Source organism: Balaenoptera ricei, chromosome 14, assembly GCF_028023285.1.
Source record: "Balaenoptera ricei isolate mBalRic1 chromosome 14, mBalRic1.hap2, whole genome shotgun sequence".
In the NCBI taxonomy this organism is placed as follows: Eukaryota; Metazoa; Chordata; class Mammalia; order Artiodactyla; family Balaenopteridae; genus Balaenoptera; species Balaenoptera ricei.
Window position 1 is genome coordinate 37,806,531 of NC_082652.1, and position 16,972 is coordinate 37,823,502.

At 37.7% G+C, this 16,972-nt stretch overlaps 1 protein-coding gene, 1 long non-coding RNA gene and 1 pseudogene across 5 annotated transcripts in view; 1 reads left to right on the forward strand and 2 right to left on the reverse strand.

Moving 5' to 3' along the window:
* Positions 1-16,972, forward strand: part of YES1 (YES proto-oncogene 1, Src family tyrosine kinase) — a 77,151-nt gene that overhangs the window by 53,323 nt on the left and 6,856 nt on the right. For all 3 annotated transcript variants that reach the window (XM_059894148.1, XM_059894146.1, XM_059894147.1), the window contains exons 3-10: positions 1,237-1,336; positions 4,729-4,827; positions 6,863-6,966; positions 7,054-7,203; positions 9,067-9,222; positions 9,392-9,571; positions 15,441-15,517; positions 16,702-16,855. In XM_059894148.1, coding sequence (XP_059750131.1) covers positions 1,237-1,336; positions 4,729-4,827; positions 6,863-6,966; positions 7,054-7,203; positions 9,067-9,222; positions 9,392-9,571; positions 15,441-15,517; positions 16,702-16,855 — 1,020 coding nt within the window. The remainder of the gene's footprint in view (positions 1-1,236; positions 1,337-4,728; positions 4,828-6,862; positions 6,967-7,053; positions 7,204-9,066; positions 9,223-9,391; positions 9,572-15,440; positions 15,518-16,701; positions 16,856-16,972) is intronic.
* The window catches only part of LOC132347553 (uncharacterized), a 64,847-nt gene that overhangs the window by 30,240 nt on the left and 17,635 nt on the right, over positions 1-16,972 (reverse strand). The gene's annotated exons all lie outside the window — the stretch shown is intronic.
* Positions 10,852-11,209, reverse strand: LOC132347552 (small ribosomal subunit protein eS26-like; annotated as a pseudogene).

Consider the following 16,972-nt stretch of genomic DNA (forward strand, 5'->3'; position numbering starts at 1 on the left):
TTATTCAAAGCTAGAAGGAAGTTATTGAAGAGATTTCAGTAAAGAATTTGTACGATTGAATTCCCTTTCTAAAAACTTCCTTCTGGCAGCTGTGTGAAGGGTGGATGTAGGGAACCAGATATAGAAGTGAGTTAGGCTATTACTTTCCCAGTAAGAGGCAACAGGGACTTGGATTAGGGTGGAAGCGCTGAAAATGAAAAGGAAGTAGATAAGGTACTTTAGAGGTAGAACTGACAGTGCTGGTAATGGACTTGGCTTGAATACCTGACTGGTAGTGTTCGCTGAGGTAGTGAAGACTTCAGTAATACTTCAGGTTAGAGGAGAAAAGTCAACACCTTTGTTTTGTACCTAATAAATTTTAAATGCTTGATAGACATTTGAGATGTCAAATAGGTAGTTAATATATGACTGGGCCTCAGGGGAGAAGCCAGATAAATGAGATTCTGTTCTTTCACTTGCAGATAATAGTTTGGCTATTTAAGTTGCTTATGTCTTAAGCAACTACATACAGTGCTTTATATGACACAGTTGTTTTTGGAATTTATAATACATATCAGCCATACCATTTAATTTCTAAGAAAAACATGCTGTTTTTATCTTTGTGTTAAATATAATAAATAATCTTAATAAAACCCTAGTTATTACTGTTAATTAGTCTTTTTTTAAATTAATTTTTATTGGAGTATAGTTGATTTACAATGTTGTGTTCTGCTGTACAGCAAAGTGAATCAGTTATACATATACATATATCCACTCTTTTTTTAGATTCTGTTCCCATATAGGCCATTACAGAGTATTGAGTAGAGTTCCCTGTGCTATACAGTGAATGATTAGTCTTAAGGATGGAAATGTTCACTTATTGTTTTTAAGAAATTGAGATGATCAATGCTAGTAGTTTATGATACTCGTTAATGCTTTTTCTGCCAAAGAATTGATTTGAACTTTGTCGTTTCAAGCTAGAGATGTTGCAGCTATGAATCAAGATTAAAAATGTCTCTCTGGGTCTATAGAATTTTAGAATTTGTAGAGTACAGTAGTCTCATGGAAGGCCTTAAGATAGCATGTTAATAACTTGAAAACTTCAGCGACCCAAATCTCCAACTTTTAAAAATAGATTCTGGAGACCAGGAAAAGAACTATGCTTAAGCTTTTTTTGTTGTTGTTGGCAATGTTTTTAAATTTCTCTGTTGTTAATTTGTCTATATAATTTACCTTGGTCTTTTTTTCCCCCAATAGGTGGTGTTACTGTATTTGTGGCCTTATATGATTATGAAGCTAGAACTACAGAAGACCTTTCATTTAAGAAGGGTGAAAGATTTCAAATAATTAACAACACGTAAGTGTTACGAACATTTTACGAGGGTGAAGTACCAACGGTAGCCTACTTTACACTGAAACCACTGAGCTGGTTGATGATTCAGAGACGAGAGTAGTGGGGCGTGGGTCTCTGCCCACTGGATTGGATGATACATTTGGTTTCTTTAGACACACGGCATAATACTACTGCCGGAGCCAGAAGTTATGTTTTCTACAAATTGTGTTACTGTGGTTCTGCCATAAACAGTAGAGATTTAAGAGTGAGGATTGAGGGAGTATATGTAAATAAGTACCTTACTTAAAAAAAACCTTTATAAAGATATTTCTATGATCCCATTTATCTAAGTACTAGATGATTTAAAGATCTTAATCTCTTTCTCTTAAAAAAACAAACTAAAAAGGCTAAGGAATTCCTGCAGTCCCAAACTGACCATGTTACGTTGCTGTTTCCTTATGTAACTCTCAGACTTCTTGTCATTTAGTGGGCCACCATAGAAAATTCAGTGCTTGTTACAGAAAATAGATCCCATAATTTCATTAGCAGGCACAGCGACCACTTTGTAACTTCTCAGAATAGACATTTATGGTCTCTTTGCGTCCAGTCATGTTTCCTTCCGTCCTTGTTCCCACTTGCTACCAGTTATCTTTTGAGAACATGAAATATGATTCTGTCTCTCGGCTTTAAAATCCTTCAGTAGCTACTGGCTGCTGTCAAGATAAAACAGCAATAAGAGCAGGCATCATTCATTGAGCTTCTTCCCCTTCCTCACTCCACTGCCCAGCCAGACTGAATTACTTATTTATGATTCTGAATACACTGGGGGTTCTCCCCTTCTCTGTGCTTTCACACATGCGATTTCTTTTTTCTGGAATGTAACTTCTTGTCCCTCCACTTTTCTTCCTTCATCTGGCCAACCCTATGCAATCGTCAAAGTGTGTATTCCTGTGTCCTTTCTCAAGGAGGCCTTTTTTGATATTCTTTCACCTTTCCTGCCTGGCCTAGTCCCCACCTCCTGCTGGATTTGGTGTCTCTCTTACATGTTTACATAGTAACCTGTGCAAACCTCAATTGTAGCTGCCATCACAGTTTTGAATTATAATTTATCACTTGCCTATCATCCTTTTAGACCAGTGGTTCTCAGCATGGGGGCAGAATCACCCAGGGGACATTTGCCCATGTCTGGAGACATTTTTGGTTGTTACATCCATGGTGCTACAACTGGCGTCTAGTGGGTGGAGGCCAGGGATGCTGCTCGGCATCCTGCAGTGCACAGGACGCCCCCCCCCCCCCACCACAGAGCATCGTCCAGCCCGAAGTGTCAGTAGTGCCGAGGCTGAGAAATCCTGCTCTAGACGGAGTTACTTGAGGATAAGGACTTTTTACCTGTTTCTAGCACACCCTATTGTAAGGTCTGTTACTTAAAAGATGTTCAGTGAATGTTTGAATGAATCAGTGAATGATTATCAGGATCAAAGTTTTCAGTTTGTATATCTGAAAGTACTTAATGTATACTAGGAAGCTACAAGCCAAGTATATGAGTTTGTAAACATTTGAATTACAAAAGGATTTTCCATTTCATTTTTTAAAGATCAAATTCACCTCAAGCATTTATAAAATTTCAATGTAGACAAAATATTTTCAATACTTATCTCTGGTAAAGCAAAACATGCATGTAATCTATAGTAGCAGAGCCCATATGTCTTCCTCATTGCAGATTGATAATATACTCTCCTTTCACATTAATTTTGGAAAAGTCAAGGCTTATCTATTACAAACTACATGTAGTTATCATGTTCTGAATTGATTTTAGTCTTATTTGGATATTCATGGGTAACATTCTTGTAAATATACTTTATTCCAGAAATTAAATTTTTTTATTATTGCTCATTGCTAATATTTTGGTTACAGTAGTTCTAGGGCATCTGAATTTTTTCTCCTAATATGATAGAAAGAAACATTGTAATTTTATGCATTGTTAAAAAGAAAATCATTGGGACTTCCCTGGTGGCACAGTGGTTAAGAATCTGCCTGCCAGTGCAGGGGACACGGGTTCGATCCCTGATCTGGGAAGATCCCACATGCCGGGGAGCAACTAAGCCCGTGAGTCACAACTACTGAGCCTGTGCTCTACAGCCTGCAAGTCACAACTACTGAACTTGCGAGCCACAACTGCTGAAGCCCGTGCACCGCAATAAGAGAAGCCACTGCAATGAGAAGCACGCACACTGCAACAAAGAGTAGCCCCCACTCGCCGCAGCTACCGCTCACCACAACTAGAGAACACCCTCGCGCAGCAACGAAGACCCAATGCAGCCAAAAAAAAAAAAAAAAAAAAAGAATAAAAAAATTTAAAAAAAGAGAAAATCATTTAGCAATAAAAAAAGAATGAGCAACTGATAAATGCTGAAAAAATTATGCTGAGTGAAGGAAGCCAGTCAAAAAGACCACATATTGTATCGTTCCATTTATATGAAATGCCCCCACAATGGGCATATCCATAGAAATAGAAAGCAGATTAGTGGTTGGAAATGGTGGGGGAGGGGTGGGATGGGAAGTAACTCTTAATGGGTACAGGGTTTCTTTTGGGGGTGATGAAAATGTTCTAAAATTGATAGTGGTAATGGCTGCAAAACTCTTAAATCTTAAATGGGGGAATTTTATGGTATACAATTTTGTCTCAGTAAAGCTTTTAAATGAGAAAACATTTCATTGAAACTGAGTAATCTGAAAGATTTGCTTCCCAAATTGTTTTATTCAGCATAGTTTATTGTCTTAGGTTGAAAGGTTAGGTTACGTAAAAAAGAGATTTTGTAACTAAAATTAAAGTGGGTTCTTTTGTTTATTTTTCAGGGTTTTTGTTTTGTGATTTTGCTTGGCCTTATTCCCTTAATTCATGTGACTTTTTTTTTTTTTTTGGGCTGCGTTGGGTCTTTGTTGCTGCGCGCGGGCTTCCTCTAGTTGCGGCGAACAGGGGCTACTCTTCGTGGTGGTGTGCAGGCTTCTCATTGCGATGGCTTCTCTTGTTGCCGAGCACAGGCTCTAGGCACGCGGGCTTCAGTAGTTGCAGCACATGGGCTCAGGAGTTGTGGCTTGCGGTTCTAGAGCGCAGGCTCAGTAGTCATGGCGCACGGGCTTAGTTGCTCCACAACATGTGGGATCTTCCTGGACCAGGGATTTAAACCCATGTCGCCTGCATTGGCAGGTGGATTCTTAACCACTGCGCCACCAAGGATGTGCTGTAACCTATTTTTTTTAATATTATTCTTCGAGTTTAATTCTTGATCAAATGAATGCATAAATAAAAATGGAAGTAATACTTCTTGTCTATTTCAGATACAAGATGGCACTGCAATAGATCGTGTCCTGAGCTGTGGTCTACTTTGTGGTAATTGTTGTTTTATGTGTTGCAGGGAAGGAGACTGGTGGGAAGCAAGATCAATTGCTACAGGAAAGAATGGCTATATCCCTAGCAATTATGTAGCCCCTGCAGATTCCATTCAGGCAGAAGAGTATGGCACTGCTTCATATTTTATTAATTATTTTGATTTTTAAAATGTCTTAATGCACATTCTACTTAGCCACAACTTTACACACACACAATTACATACCAGTCTTAATACAGCCAATGTATCGTATTAATAGGAGATGTTACTTGAAAATTAATAATTAATGCCATAGTATTTGCTTACAGTAGGATCATAAATGAATCTGCATTTATAATACTGCATTATGCCTAGTCCCTAGCCTTTATTTTTTCACTTTAAAATAATTGCATTAACCCTTTTTATATTCTGCAGACTCTTTCACTTCAAAAATTTATCGTCCGTTGATGTTATTGTATCAGTGTTAACTTCTTGACTTAGGTGCTTGCTCCATGGCTATGGAGAGAGAGTATCTTTGTCTTTTAGGATGTACACACTGAAGCATTTAGAGGTAATGATTCAGCATATTTGCAACTATCATTCAGTTCAGAAGGAAATACACACACCCACACAAACATACACACACACAGGGAAAGAGAGAATATGACAAATCAAAATTAACAGGAAAGCTGGGTGGAGGGTATATGGGAGTTCTATGTACCATTCTTACAACTTTCAAAAAGTTAAAGTTCACCTTCAGTGACATATTACAGGCATACTCGGAGATATTGTGGATTTGGTTCTAGACAGCCATAATAAAGCAAATATTGCAGTAAAGTGAGTTGGTTTCCCAGTGCATATAAAAGTTATGGTTACACTACAGTGTAGTCTGTTAAGTGTGCAACAGTCTATGTCTAAAAAAACAATGCACATACCTTAACTAAAAATACTTTATTGCTAAAAAATGCTAACCATTGTCTGAGCGTTCAGCAAGCCGTAGTTGTTTTGCTGTAGAGGGTCCTGCCTCCATGTTGGTGGCTGCTGAAGGCTGGGGTGGCCGTGGCAGTTTCTTAAAATAAATCAACAACGAAGTTTGCCACATTGATCGACTCTTCCTTTGACTCAGAGAAAGGAACACTTAGAGACCACTGTAGGGTTATTACTTGGCCTAATTTCAACATTGTGTATCTCAGGGAGTTGGGAGGCATGAGGAGAGGGAGTTGGGGAAACAGCCAGTTGGTGGAGCAGTCAGATCACACACAACATTTATCAGTTAAGTTTGCTGTCTTATGTGGAAGAAAATGTTTGAAATACTGCAAGACTTAGCAAAATGTGACACAGAGACGTGAAGTTATTAGCAAATGCTATTGGAAAAATAACTCTGATAGACTTGCTTGACCAGGGTTGCCACAAACCTACAATTTTTAAAAAGACTCAGTAAAGCAAAACACAATAAAATGAGGTATGCCTGTACTTTTATGTCAAAGCAGGTTTATCTGGGATCCATAAATAATATATCATCTTCATATCACAACACTTAACCCAGCATCTTGCACATAGTAGGTGCTCTATCAATATTTGTTTGCTTTTTTATTAGTGATGTGTAATTTGTCTCCATAACTCTGTTCTGCTTTGGCACTTGTTACTTTCCATTTTGTCCTTTGGTCTTTCTTCTCCACTATTCTGTGGCTCCCCCTCAGCAAAAATTGCATTTTTATTCACAAAACTGTATTAAATAAACCCACACTAATTTAGAGTCCCTAATAATTTGGATATGGTTTACTTGCATCTTACTGAATACAAATGATCACACTGTTAACAGAGAACCACTTTTACTCTTCCTACTATAATCTTAATATTTTCATCTGTCATTGACTAAAAGGCTATCATTGTTGCCTTTCTTTCTGTATTTACGGTTCCTGTGACTGCCAGGTGGAGTTTAAGAGACATGTTGAGTAGTTAATACATGAAAATACTATGACAGAATATATTCTGATAGTAATACTTGTAATATTCTTATTTAAGAAAGATCTTTCATTCTGTTTTACTGTATTTTAAAGCTGTGTTCTATTCTTTGCCATCCTCCCTATCCCACTCCATTCTTACTAATATCTATGTATAATTTTTCTGATGCTTATTACATCCTTCTAACTCAGAACACTACTCATTTTTTTTTTTCCAGATGGTATTTTGGCAAAATGGGGAGAAAAGATGCTGAAAGATTACTTCTGAATCCTGGGAATCAACGAGGTATTTTCTTAGTAAGAGAGAGTGAAACTACTAAAGGTACGAATATTGTTAATATAAGTATAAAAATTTTCTTGGGCAGTATTTTAAGAAAGGTATAGTAGAAGTGTTCATTTTCCCTTCTAGGTGCTTATTCCCTCTCTATTCGTGATTGGGATGAGGTAAGGGGTGACAATGTGAAACACTACAAAATTAGGAAACTTGACAATGGTGGATACTATATCACAACCAGAGCACAATTTGATACTCTGCAGAAATTGGTAAAACACTATACAGGTACGTGAATATTTCAGAGGTGAAAATTATTTCCTCATGTTCAATTTTATGAGGACAGCATTCATGTCTTCATGTCTCTTAAGGTCTAGCATGCTACTTTATACACAGTATGTGCCCAATGTATTTTAGTTTTAAAATGAGCAACAGATAATACTTACTATTGAGTTGCGTTCTTTTTTTTTTTTTGGCTGCGTTGGGTCTTCGTTGCTGCACGTGGGCTTTCTCTAGTTGCGGCGAGCGGGGGCTACTCTTCATTGTGGTGTGCGGGCTTCTCATTGTGGTGGCTTCTCTAGAGCGGGCTCTAGAGTGCAGGCTCAGTAGTTGTGGCACACGGGCTTAGTTGCCCCACAGCATGTGGGATCTTCCCGGACCAGGGATCGAACACGAGTCGCCTGCATTGACAGGCGGATTCTTAACCACGGCACCACCAGGGAAGTCCCTGAGTTGGGTTCTTGGATGATGTGCTAGATCAGACTATCATCATTTGTGTCCTTATATCTTACTGGCACAGTGTTTGTTTACATCGGAGTTCCATTTCATAACAGTTAAATACCAAATAGATGAGACAATAAATAAAAAAGCAAAAATTTTATTTCGGGACACTTTCTAAGTAGGTAAAACTAAACACTTAAGTAAGAAGCTGTAGCATATGTCCTTTTGGGTTACGTTCCTCAGCATGGGCTGAACCACATAAAGACTTCCTAAAGTGTAAATCCAATGAAATTTGATCTGAAGATGCATTTTTCTTTTCATGGAAAATTAAGTTATAGCAACTGTAGACATTCATCAGTCTTTCAAGGACCTTTGAAAGGTATTCAATATTAGAGTCTTCTCTCTCAAAATTTTTAATCTCCAGTTTAATACATGAATGAATCTGAAAGTCTTTAAATGTTTAATACTAGGGGAGGGGAAGCTTCCATGACGATTTCTTCTTCAGTGACAGCTAACTGCAGATTAAGTCTGTCAAGTCAATCACCAGTCTTGACACTGATAAAACATGTTACCAAGCAGTGTCATCAGTTGTAATTGGATGTGATGTGGATGTTGAGAATGGAAGGGAACACGTCACATTTACCATAAGAAAGATTGTCTAAGCAGGATTCACAAGTCAAGCCATTATAAATTTGGGATTTACTGTTTTTGTGTCTCCTTTATTTGAAGATCAGTCCTCTAAGTAAAGAAGTTTTTCCTTGATTTTCGGTGTGCTTCTTATGCTTGTGGTTTTTACTTTATTTATTTATTTAAAAATTTATTTATTTATTTTTGGCTGTGTTGGGTCTTCGTTGCTGCTTGTGGACTTTCTCTAGTTGCGGCGAGCGGGGGCTACTCTTCATTGCAGTGCACGGGCTTCTCATTGCAGAGGCTTCTCTTGTTGCGGACCATGGGCTCTAGGCATGCAGGGTTCAGTAGTTGTGGCATGCGGTCTCAGTAGTTGTGGTACGCGGGCTGTAGAGCACAGGGTCAGTAGTTGTGGCGCACAGGCTTAGTTGCTCTGCGGCATGTGGGATCTTCCCGGACCAGGGATCGAACCTGTGTCCCCTGCATTGGCAGGCGGATTCTTAACCACTGCGCCACCAGGGAAGTCCCTCGCTTGTGGTTTTTAGAAATAACAATTAATGGTAACATTCTCTTTGGGAAGAATAAATAATAACTTTTAAAATGTACTTAATAAAATGTTTCACTTCTTGTATGTTTTGTTTCTTTTATGCAACTCCCTTTTTGTGTTTATGCTTTTGTAATAAAACTGATAGAACATTGTTTTTATTTCCTATAACTTAAGCTTTTAAAAACACTGGTACAACTATATGTACCTTAATTTTTGTAAGTTATTCATTTTACAGTGTAGTTTATTCATTTATCTAGAACATGCTGATGGTTTATGCCATAAGTTAACAACTGTGTGTCCAACTGTGAAACCCCAGACTCAAGGTCTAGCAAAAGATGCTTGGGAAATCCCTCGAGAATCTTTGCGACTGGAGGTTAAACTAGGACAAGGATGTTTTGGTGAAGTATGGATGGGTAAGGAGCCTGAACTTTTGTTTTTTTGTCATTGTTTAACCATAGATTAAAATGCCCCAGTTTATGATAAGATATGTTGAAATATTTAAGGTTACTGCTGCTGATTGAAGTTTGTTGTAAATCTCTTGAAATATAGGTTAAAATAGTGAAATGTGGGTTGTTTCTCTAGGAACATGGAATGGAACCACAAAAGTAGCAATCAAAACACTAAAACCAGGTACAATGATGCCAGAAGCTTTTCTTCAAGAGGCTCAGATAATGAAAAAGTTAAGACATGATAAACTTGTTCCACTATATGCTGTTGTTTCTGAAGAGCCAATTTACATTGTCACTGAATTTATGTCAAAAGGTATGTGTATGTTAGTATCTCATGGGGTATTCATGTTATTAATAAATTTTAAGTCTTCATCTCTATTTTTATGCATACAGATTTTTACTGTATTTTCTAACTTAAGATTTTTTATGTAGACATGTGAAAAGAGAAAACCTGACATTTTGTTTAATGAAATTAGCTCCAGTTATTCCAAAGGATAGTACAGAGTTTAAAAAGGAAATAAGGCACTGAATTTATTTTGAAAGTAAATAGTCCTTCACTGCATTTGACTAAAGTCAGTGGAATAGCTGGGAAGGTGAAAAAGAAAAAAAGTATTCACACTAGTTGATTTAAAATAATGCAATCAGAAAGCTATTTATATCTTTAGTACTAAAGCAAAGAAATCAGGTAAAGTTACGAAAATTAACTTTATCTAGTTTTAATATAATCTCACTCAGGAGTCCTAGAAACTGCTTTTTTCCACTACTGTCAACTGAAATTTCTCCGTTTCCCCAAACCCCAGACCCCAAGGTGTGGGATCTTCAGTAACAGGGTTGGTTAGGGCCAGGGAAAGGAGAAGGGAAGGCTGTCGCTCTTCTTTTTCCCTTTGCTGATGATGCATTAGAAGAGGAACTAGTAAGTCACCAAATATGCTTGCTGACAGGCCTGCTTTTTATCCTCTTGAATTTTATCTCCTTTTTTTAGTCTTAATGAGTCACTAATCTGCAGTTAAAGCCACTGATGGAGTCATCCCTCACCATTTGTCCATCTTGGTCAGTGATGTAGTTCCATCTAGTGGTGACAGGACCAACTACAAGCTACACATTGACCATAAGAAAATATTCCCCCCCAAAAGAAACAGAAAAACCAAAAGTTAAGAATTGACATAGCCTACTAATTGAGAGCCAAAACATTACGTAAAGCTCCCAAAGCACATGGCACTTTTGGCAAAGAATCTCTACTTCAAACAATTGCCAAATATTCCATGTCAGAGTATATTAGATGAACTAGAAGGGAGAAAAGGGACAAGGAGAAAGTTTAAATCAGGATATTGATAGCATAAGAATATAGTGGAGATAAAAGCTAATGGTCTGTTTAGCTTTGTATATTGATTTCAAGAAGTATTTAATTGAGGAATATGGTAGAAGTCTATGTTGTCAGATTGCTGGGTTAGGATTATTTCTAGATGGGAGGTTTAGAATACAAGATCACAAATGCCCCTTCTAGTTTATTTTTTAATTTTTTTAAAAGTATAATTTCCATTTTATTGTCTTTCCAGGGGACAGTATTTCTTTAGTCTTTAAGGACTTGGCGTCTTACATGGGCTTTGGTGGAGGTCATGGGGCAGCACCCGCAGGTCTAAATCGGGGTGGAGGTGTTCGTTCCTTCTGGGCTTCCCGGGAACGATTCCTGACTACCTTGCTGTGAATGGCACAACTCATGCAGTAATGCAGTTTCACATACAGCTTGGGAAGCACACAGGCGTCGAAAACACTTGCTTCGGAAATGTCCCTGACGGCTGCGGCCTCTACGATGTTCCGAATGACGAGGTTCTTAAGTAGCCTTATCCTTGGGCACGCATCGGGCACAGTTGGTGCAGCGAATAGGCTGCACTTGGCCGCAGCCCTTTTTGGGACGACCATTATTCCTTCATTTCTTGGTCATCTTATAAGCGAGGAGGCGAGGGAGAGGCCCTTCTAGTTTTAAACTCTGTAATTCCCCATCTTGCTATTCAGGCACTTAGAACTTGGCCCTCCATAATCTATCCAAACTCATTGCCTCGTGTGTTCTCTTTATAATCAGAATACTCTAGAAATTGTTAACAATTAAAATGTATTGAATGCTTCTAATATATAAACAGTATGCCAGTATTACAAGGTATCAAAGAAATAAAGCCATCTAACTTACATTGAATTAGGAGAGAAAAGACCTAACGCGATGAGTTAATTTTCAGTATAAAAGTAAATAACAGCTCACTATAAACAAACAAGTTCAAAGCATAATGGATTTCTAGGTGTTTTGACACATTCAGTAAGTAACGTAGAAATTGAAGAGATAACATAGGTTGGAATAAAATGAGAAATATCAGAAAAGACAAGCCTTGAACTACCCTTTAATATGAAGGACACGAATAAGTAAAGTGAAGGGTACCAGTGTTTTTCTGCAGAGCTATGAGGAAATGGGGAACAAAACCATGGGTAGTGGAAAGTATAGAAGGTAACTGGTTGGAAATAAGGCCAGAGAGGTATATGAGACAAACTTAAGGACTGCTCTGAATTGGTTTCATAATTACTTATCAAGTACATGCTCTCTCTGCCACGAATGAGCTTCAGAGGGTCAGTGAACTTCCTCTGAAGTTCTCTGTCAATCTTTGCACAGTTATGTGTGTTTTTCTAGAGAGAGAGTCCATAGACTCTCTCATTCATCAGATTCTCAAAATAACCCATGACCAAAAAAAGGTTAAGGACCCACTGATATGATCCAAAATGCTCTGATAAATGGATATAAGAAACTTTTAAGGGAGGGGGGATTTGCTGTAATTAGTTAAAGATCAGAAAAAAAGAATTGTCAAAATAACACACATTCCAGTCCTGGATTTCTGTGCTCTGCAGCCTTTGCACTGTTTTAGCAATTATCATTGCACTGAATGATATTTTACATAGTGGATTGATCATGGCTCCTTATCTAGATTCTAAATCCCGAAACAAAGAACTGTAGCTTTTACTTCTTTCTGTATATTCAGCATTGTCATGCAGAGTATTTATATAACATCAGTCTGTCTTGTAGGCTAAGAAAAGGAAGTGTTCCTTCCTCTGTTTAAGGACAGTTAAATGCTTCCTTTCATTTAAAAAGAAAACCCTCTCTTGGTCCCAACATCTGCTTTTCACCGACTTCTCTTTACCTTTTGCTTCCCTTCAGAGCCAAGATTCTTTTTTTATTTTTTAATTTATTTATTTTATTTATTTATTTTGGGCTGCATTGGGTCTTCGTTGCTGTGCATGGGCTTTCTCTAGTTGCGGCGAGTGAGGGCTACTCTTTGTTGCGGTGCGTGGGCTTCTCATTGCGGTGGCTTCTCTTGTTGGGGAGCGCAGGCTCTAGGCGCGTGGGCTTCAGTAGTTGTGGCTCGTGGGCTCTAGAGTGCAGGCTCAGTAGTTGTGGTGCATGGGCTTAGTTGCTCTGCGGCATGTGGGATCTTCCGGGACCAGGGCTTGAACCCCTGTCCCCCTGCGTTGGCAGGTGGATTCTTAACCACTGCACCACCAGGGAAGCCCCAAGATTCTTTAAAGAACAGACAATATTACATCTTTACTTCCTAACTAGCCATTTTACTTTTTTTAAATTACAGAATGCTTCAAACATACAAAGAACACTGTAACACCCATGTCCCTACCATCCAAATTTAACTAATGTTTACATTTTGCCATATTTGCTTCAGATCTTTCTACTAAGGAAACAACACATTAAAGATCTAACTGAATCCTTGTTTTTACCCCTCATTGAGCCCATTCCCTTCAGAGGTAACCTCAGTTTTGAAGTTGTTGCTTTTCCCATCTCTGTTTTTCATGTTGATATACTTTTACTAGTATATAGTTACCTATTAACAGTATTTGTATGTTTTTAAATTACATAAATTTAACCAGCTTTATTTTCGTTCAACATTACGTGCTTGAGATTTATTCATGTGGTTAAGGGAAGATCTCATTTGTGTACTTTTAACTATTGAATGAAATTCTGTATGAGTATTCCATTGTTTATTCATTCCTTTCCCAGTGAACATTTAGGTTGCTTTTAGTTTGCACCATCGCAGACAGCGCTGCAGTGAATATTCTTGTACTTGCCGTTTTTGGAAAGGGCAAGAGACTCTGCAACATCGGGGGCGGCAGCAGTAGCATCGCCTGGACACTTGTTAGAAACACAGACTCTGGCAGTGAGGCCCCGCAGTCTTCACTTTCCCTCCCCCTTATGTAATAATAGTCCATTGCGTGCTGTTAATTCCATTTATTAAGTGTCTCTGGAAATGTTCCTCTTCTCATTCTTTCCTAGACTATTGCAGGAACTTTTAAACTTACTCCTTTTATGCAGTTTTAGTCCAATTTCATTCATCAAATCGGACTAATTGCTTTTCAACATAAATCTGATCATATTGCTTCTCAGTATAAAACTTCATATAAAAAAGAAAAAAGTCCATTTATGCATTGCCTTCTGTGTTCTGACTCCTGCAGCCTCTTTCTCATCAGTTCCCATCTTTGTGCCCGTGTTCTTGCATAGGAAGGACCGTTTTCAGTTCCTTGAACTTACTGTGCCGTTTCATGAATTACTGCCTTTGTACTTGTTATTCTCTCTTCCTGGAATTCCCTCTCTGCTCTCATTCTTCTTCAAGATGCATCTCCTCTGTGAAGCCTTTCCTGATTTCTCCATAGAATTAACCAGATCCATCGTGTCTCCACTGTAGTTTTTACAGTAACTTTTATAACACCTACTGGACAATATTTATTTGTGTACATATAGTTTCTAGATCTATATACTATACTTTCGTATAGTATTTTAAGGTCTTATTTATCTTTGTACCTTCTATGCCTTTTACAGTGCCTCACGTGTAGTAGACCCTCAGTAAATATTTGAAAGGGCAGATAAATGGACAAACACAGTAACATGTCCTCCCTGCCATAGATGGACCAGAGGAAAAGAGATTTTCCCTGACTTTGAATCTCTATAAATGAAGAGACTAAGTCATGACTGTGCCTTGCTTCACAGTCCTGTCAACATGGAAAGGGTTTTCTTTGCCTTGCCTTGTTTTTTGTTTTATTTTACTTTTATTTTGAAGTACTTTTAAACTTATAGAAAAGTTGCAAAAATAATACAAAGAATTCCCATGTATGTTTCAGCCAGATTCGCCAATTGCTATATATATGTATGAATAAATGTGAGGGTTTTTTCCCGAAACATTTGAGAGTACGTTGCAGACATTATGCTCACTTTACCGCTAAATACTTCAGTTTGTCTATTAAAGACAAGAACATTGTCTTACATAACCACAGTACAATGATCAAATTCAAGAAATGTAACATGGATACAATTTTGTTGCCTAAAATGCAGTTCATATTCAGATTTCACCGATCGTCCCAGTGATGATTATAGCAGTTTCCCCCCGATCTGGTATCCAGCCCGTGGTCATGCGTTGCTTTTAGTCATCCATCTCTTTAGTCTCCTTTAATCTGGAGCAGTCCTTAGCTTTTCTTGTCTTTCATAACATTGTTATTTTTTTTAAGAGAACAAAGTTGTTTTATAAAATGTGCCTTAATTTGGGTTTGTCTGATATTTTCTCTTGATTAAATTCAGGTACATGGTAAGTTTTTAACCTGTAATAGAATAGCAATTAGACGTTTTCTTTCCAGCCTTTATCTCTGCTGTAATGCATAGTACTTTGCTGTTGCATGGTATCTTCTGCTAAAATTGAGAGAAGTTGGTTGTACTAACACTTCACATCAACTCTTTTATTTAGCCATCTAGCTTTAGTTTCAAGTACCCCAAGATGTCCTCAAGTTGTCTGAGCTCTTGTTACAGATTGACTTAAAAATATAAGTATCTAATACTACTTTTTGACTAAAAATTGGACTGATTTTGATCAAAGCAAACAAGGAAAGAATGTCTATAATCTGATGAGATGATTGCATTTTCCCTTTTTTTTTCATGTTATCAGAAGTTTTAAAAAATTCAGTTTAGGGCCCTCTTCTAGAATCTTAAAGATAATTATTCAGAAATTCCAAAGCTGCAAAAAATATTGAAGAATAAAAAGCTGAAGTTTTGTATTGTCATATGATTTGTTTGGAGGTAGGGGAATGTTTGTTGCAATTCTGATTTAAGATTTGCTTATTTTTCATGAATGTCTTGCTGTCTGTTACAGGGAGCTTATTAGATTTCCTCAAGGAGGGAGATGGAAAGTACTTGAAGCTCCCACAACTGGTTGACATGGCTGCTCAGGTACTTGTGTGTTTATACATGTGTCCATTTGAATTGCAAGTGTACATTAAAAATGTAAACTAATCTTAGTAGATACTATTGTTCAAATAGTGAAATCATGGGATTTTAGAGCTGGGAGGAACATTACAGATAATCCAGTCTGATCTCCGTATGTTACAGATACTGTAGTATCTTGAGGACCCAGGTATCTAAAAGTCATATAACTTATTAGTATTAGAATCAGGTAACTCCCACTACAGTGCTGTCCTGTGTCATATGGCCTTTCAGAAACATATGCATCCACAAATATAAAATCTATATGTATTTATATTTCAGTAGATAAATTTTAAGACAATGAATGATCGCTATTCCAAAGAAAGTATTAGAAATCTAAAGTGTATGCTGCAAAAGGCCCTGAACAAAGCTGGGAGTGGGGTGCTGTAGATAGGCAGATATTAAGCAACGTAGAATCATACTGATCCTACCAGGATAGAAGGTTGGAAAGTAATATACCTAAAATAATTAATAATATTGGTCTTTAAATAAATAAATAAAGATAAAGTATATGCTGAATTTCTTATTTAATATAGTCCAAAACAAGAATTAAGATGGCAATATACAGTTAAAGATGGGATAGTTTTACTATTCTGGATTTTTGTTTTTAAATATAAATGAAAACTATTAAAAGTTATATTCAGATGTGTGGTAGGTATTCAAGGGGCCTTTTATTGGCTTTGGTTGACACATTGGGTCTAAGACTCCTCTCTCAGTGAGTGTCCAGATGTCCATGGGATCTAGCAATTTAGAGAAACTTTATACCAAGAAACCGTACCTGTGAGACTTTGGCATATGTCAAGCCTCGTCCACACACCTGAGCTCAAGGCTCTGAGCCCCTCTATACTAGGGGCCCGCAAACTGTTTCTGGAAAGGGCCAGGTAAATGGTTCAGGCTTTGTGGGCCTTTCTCCTACTCCCCTATCCCCTCTCCTTCTCTCCTTCCTTCTCTCTCCCTCTCTCCCTCCTTATCCTCCTCTCCCTCCCCCTCCATTAAAAGGTTTTCTGTTCTTCTTATTATCTGCTAGACTATGCCCTGTTACTATCATCTCTTTTGAAGATACATGATTCTTCAGCGATCTGACTTAACATTAACCAGAATTGTCCTCTCCCTCCTTCCCTTTGTATCATATATGTTTTTTTCTTCCCAAGATTGCTGATGGTATGGCATATATTGAAAGAATGAACTATATTCATCGAGATCTTCGGGCTGCTAACATTCTTGTAGGAGAAAACCTTGTGTGCAAAATAGCAGATTTTGGCTTAGCAAGGTTAATTGAAGACAATGAGTATACAGCTAGACAAGGTAAAATGACTTTTTAATAAACTCTTGTAACCTCATTTTCGATGGGTATTTCTTACCATTCTTTTGAATATACAGGGTTTTACAGAATAAGAAGAACAGCTCTCGGTCTGCTCAGAA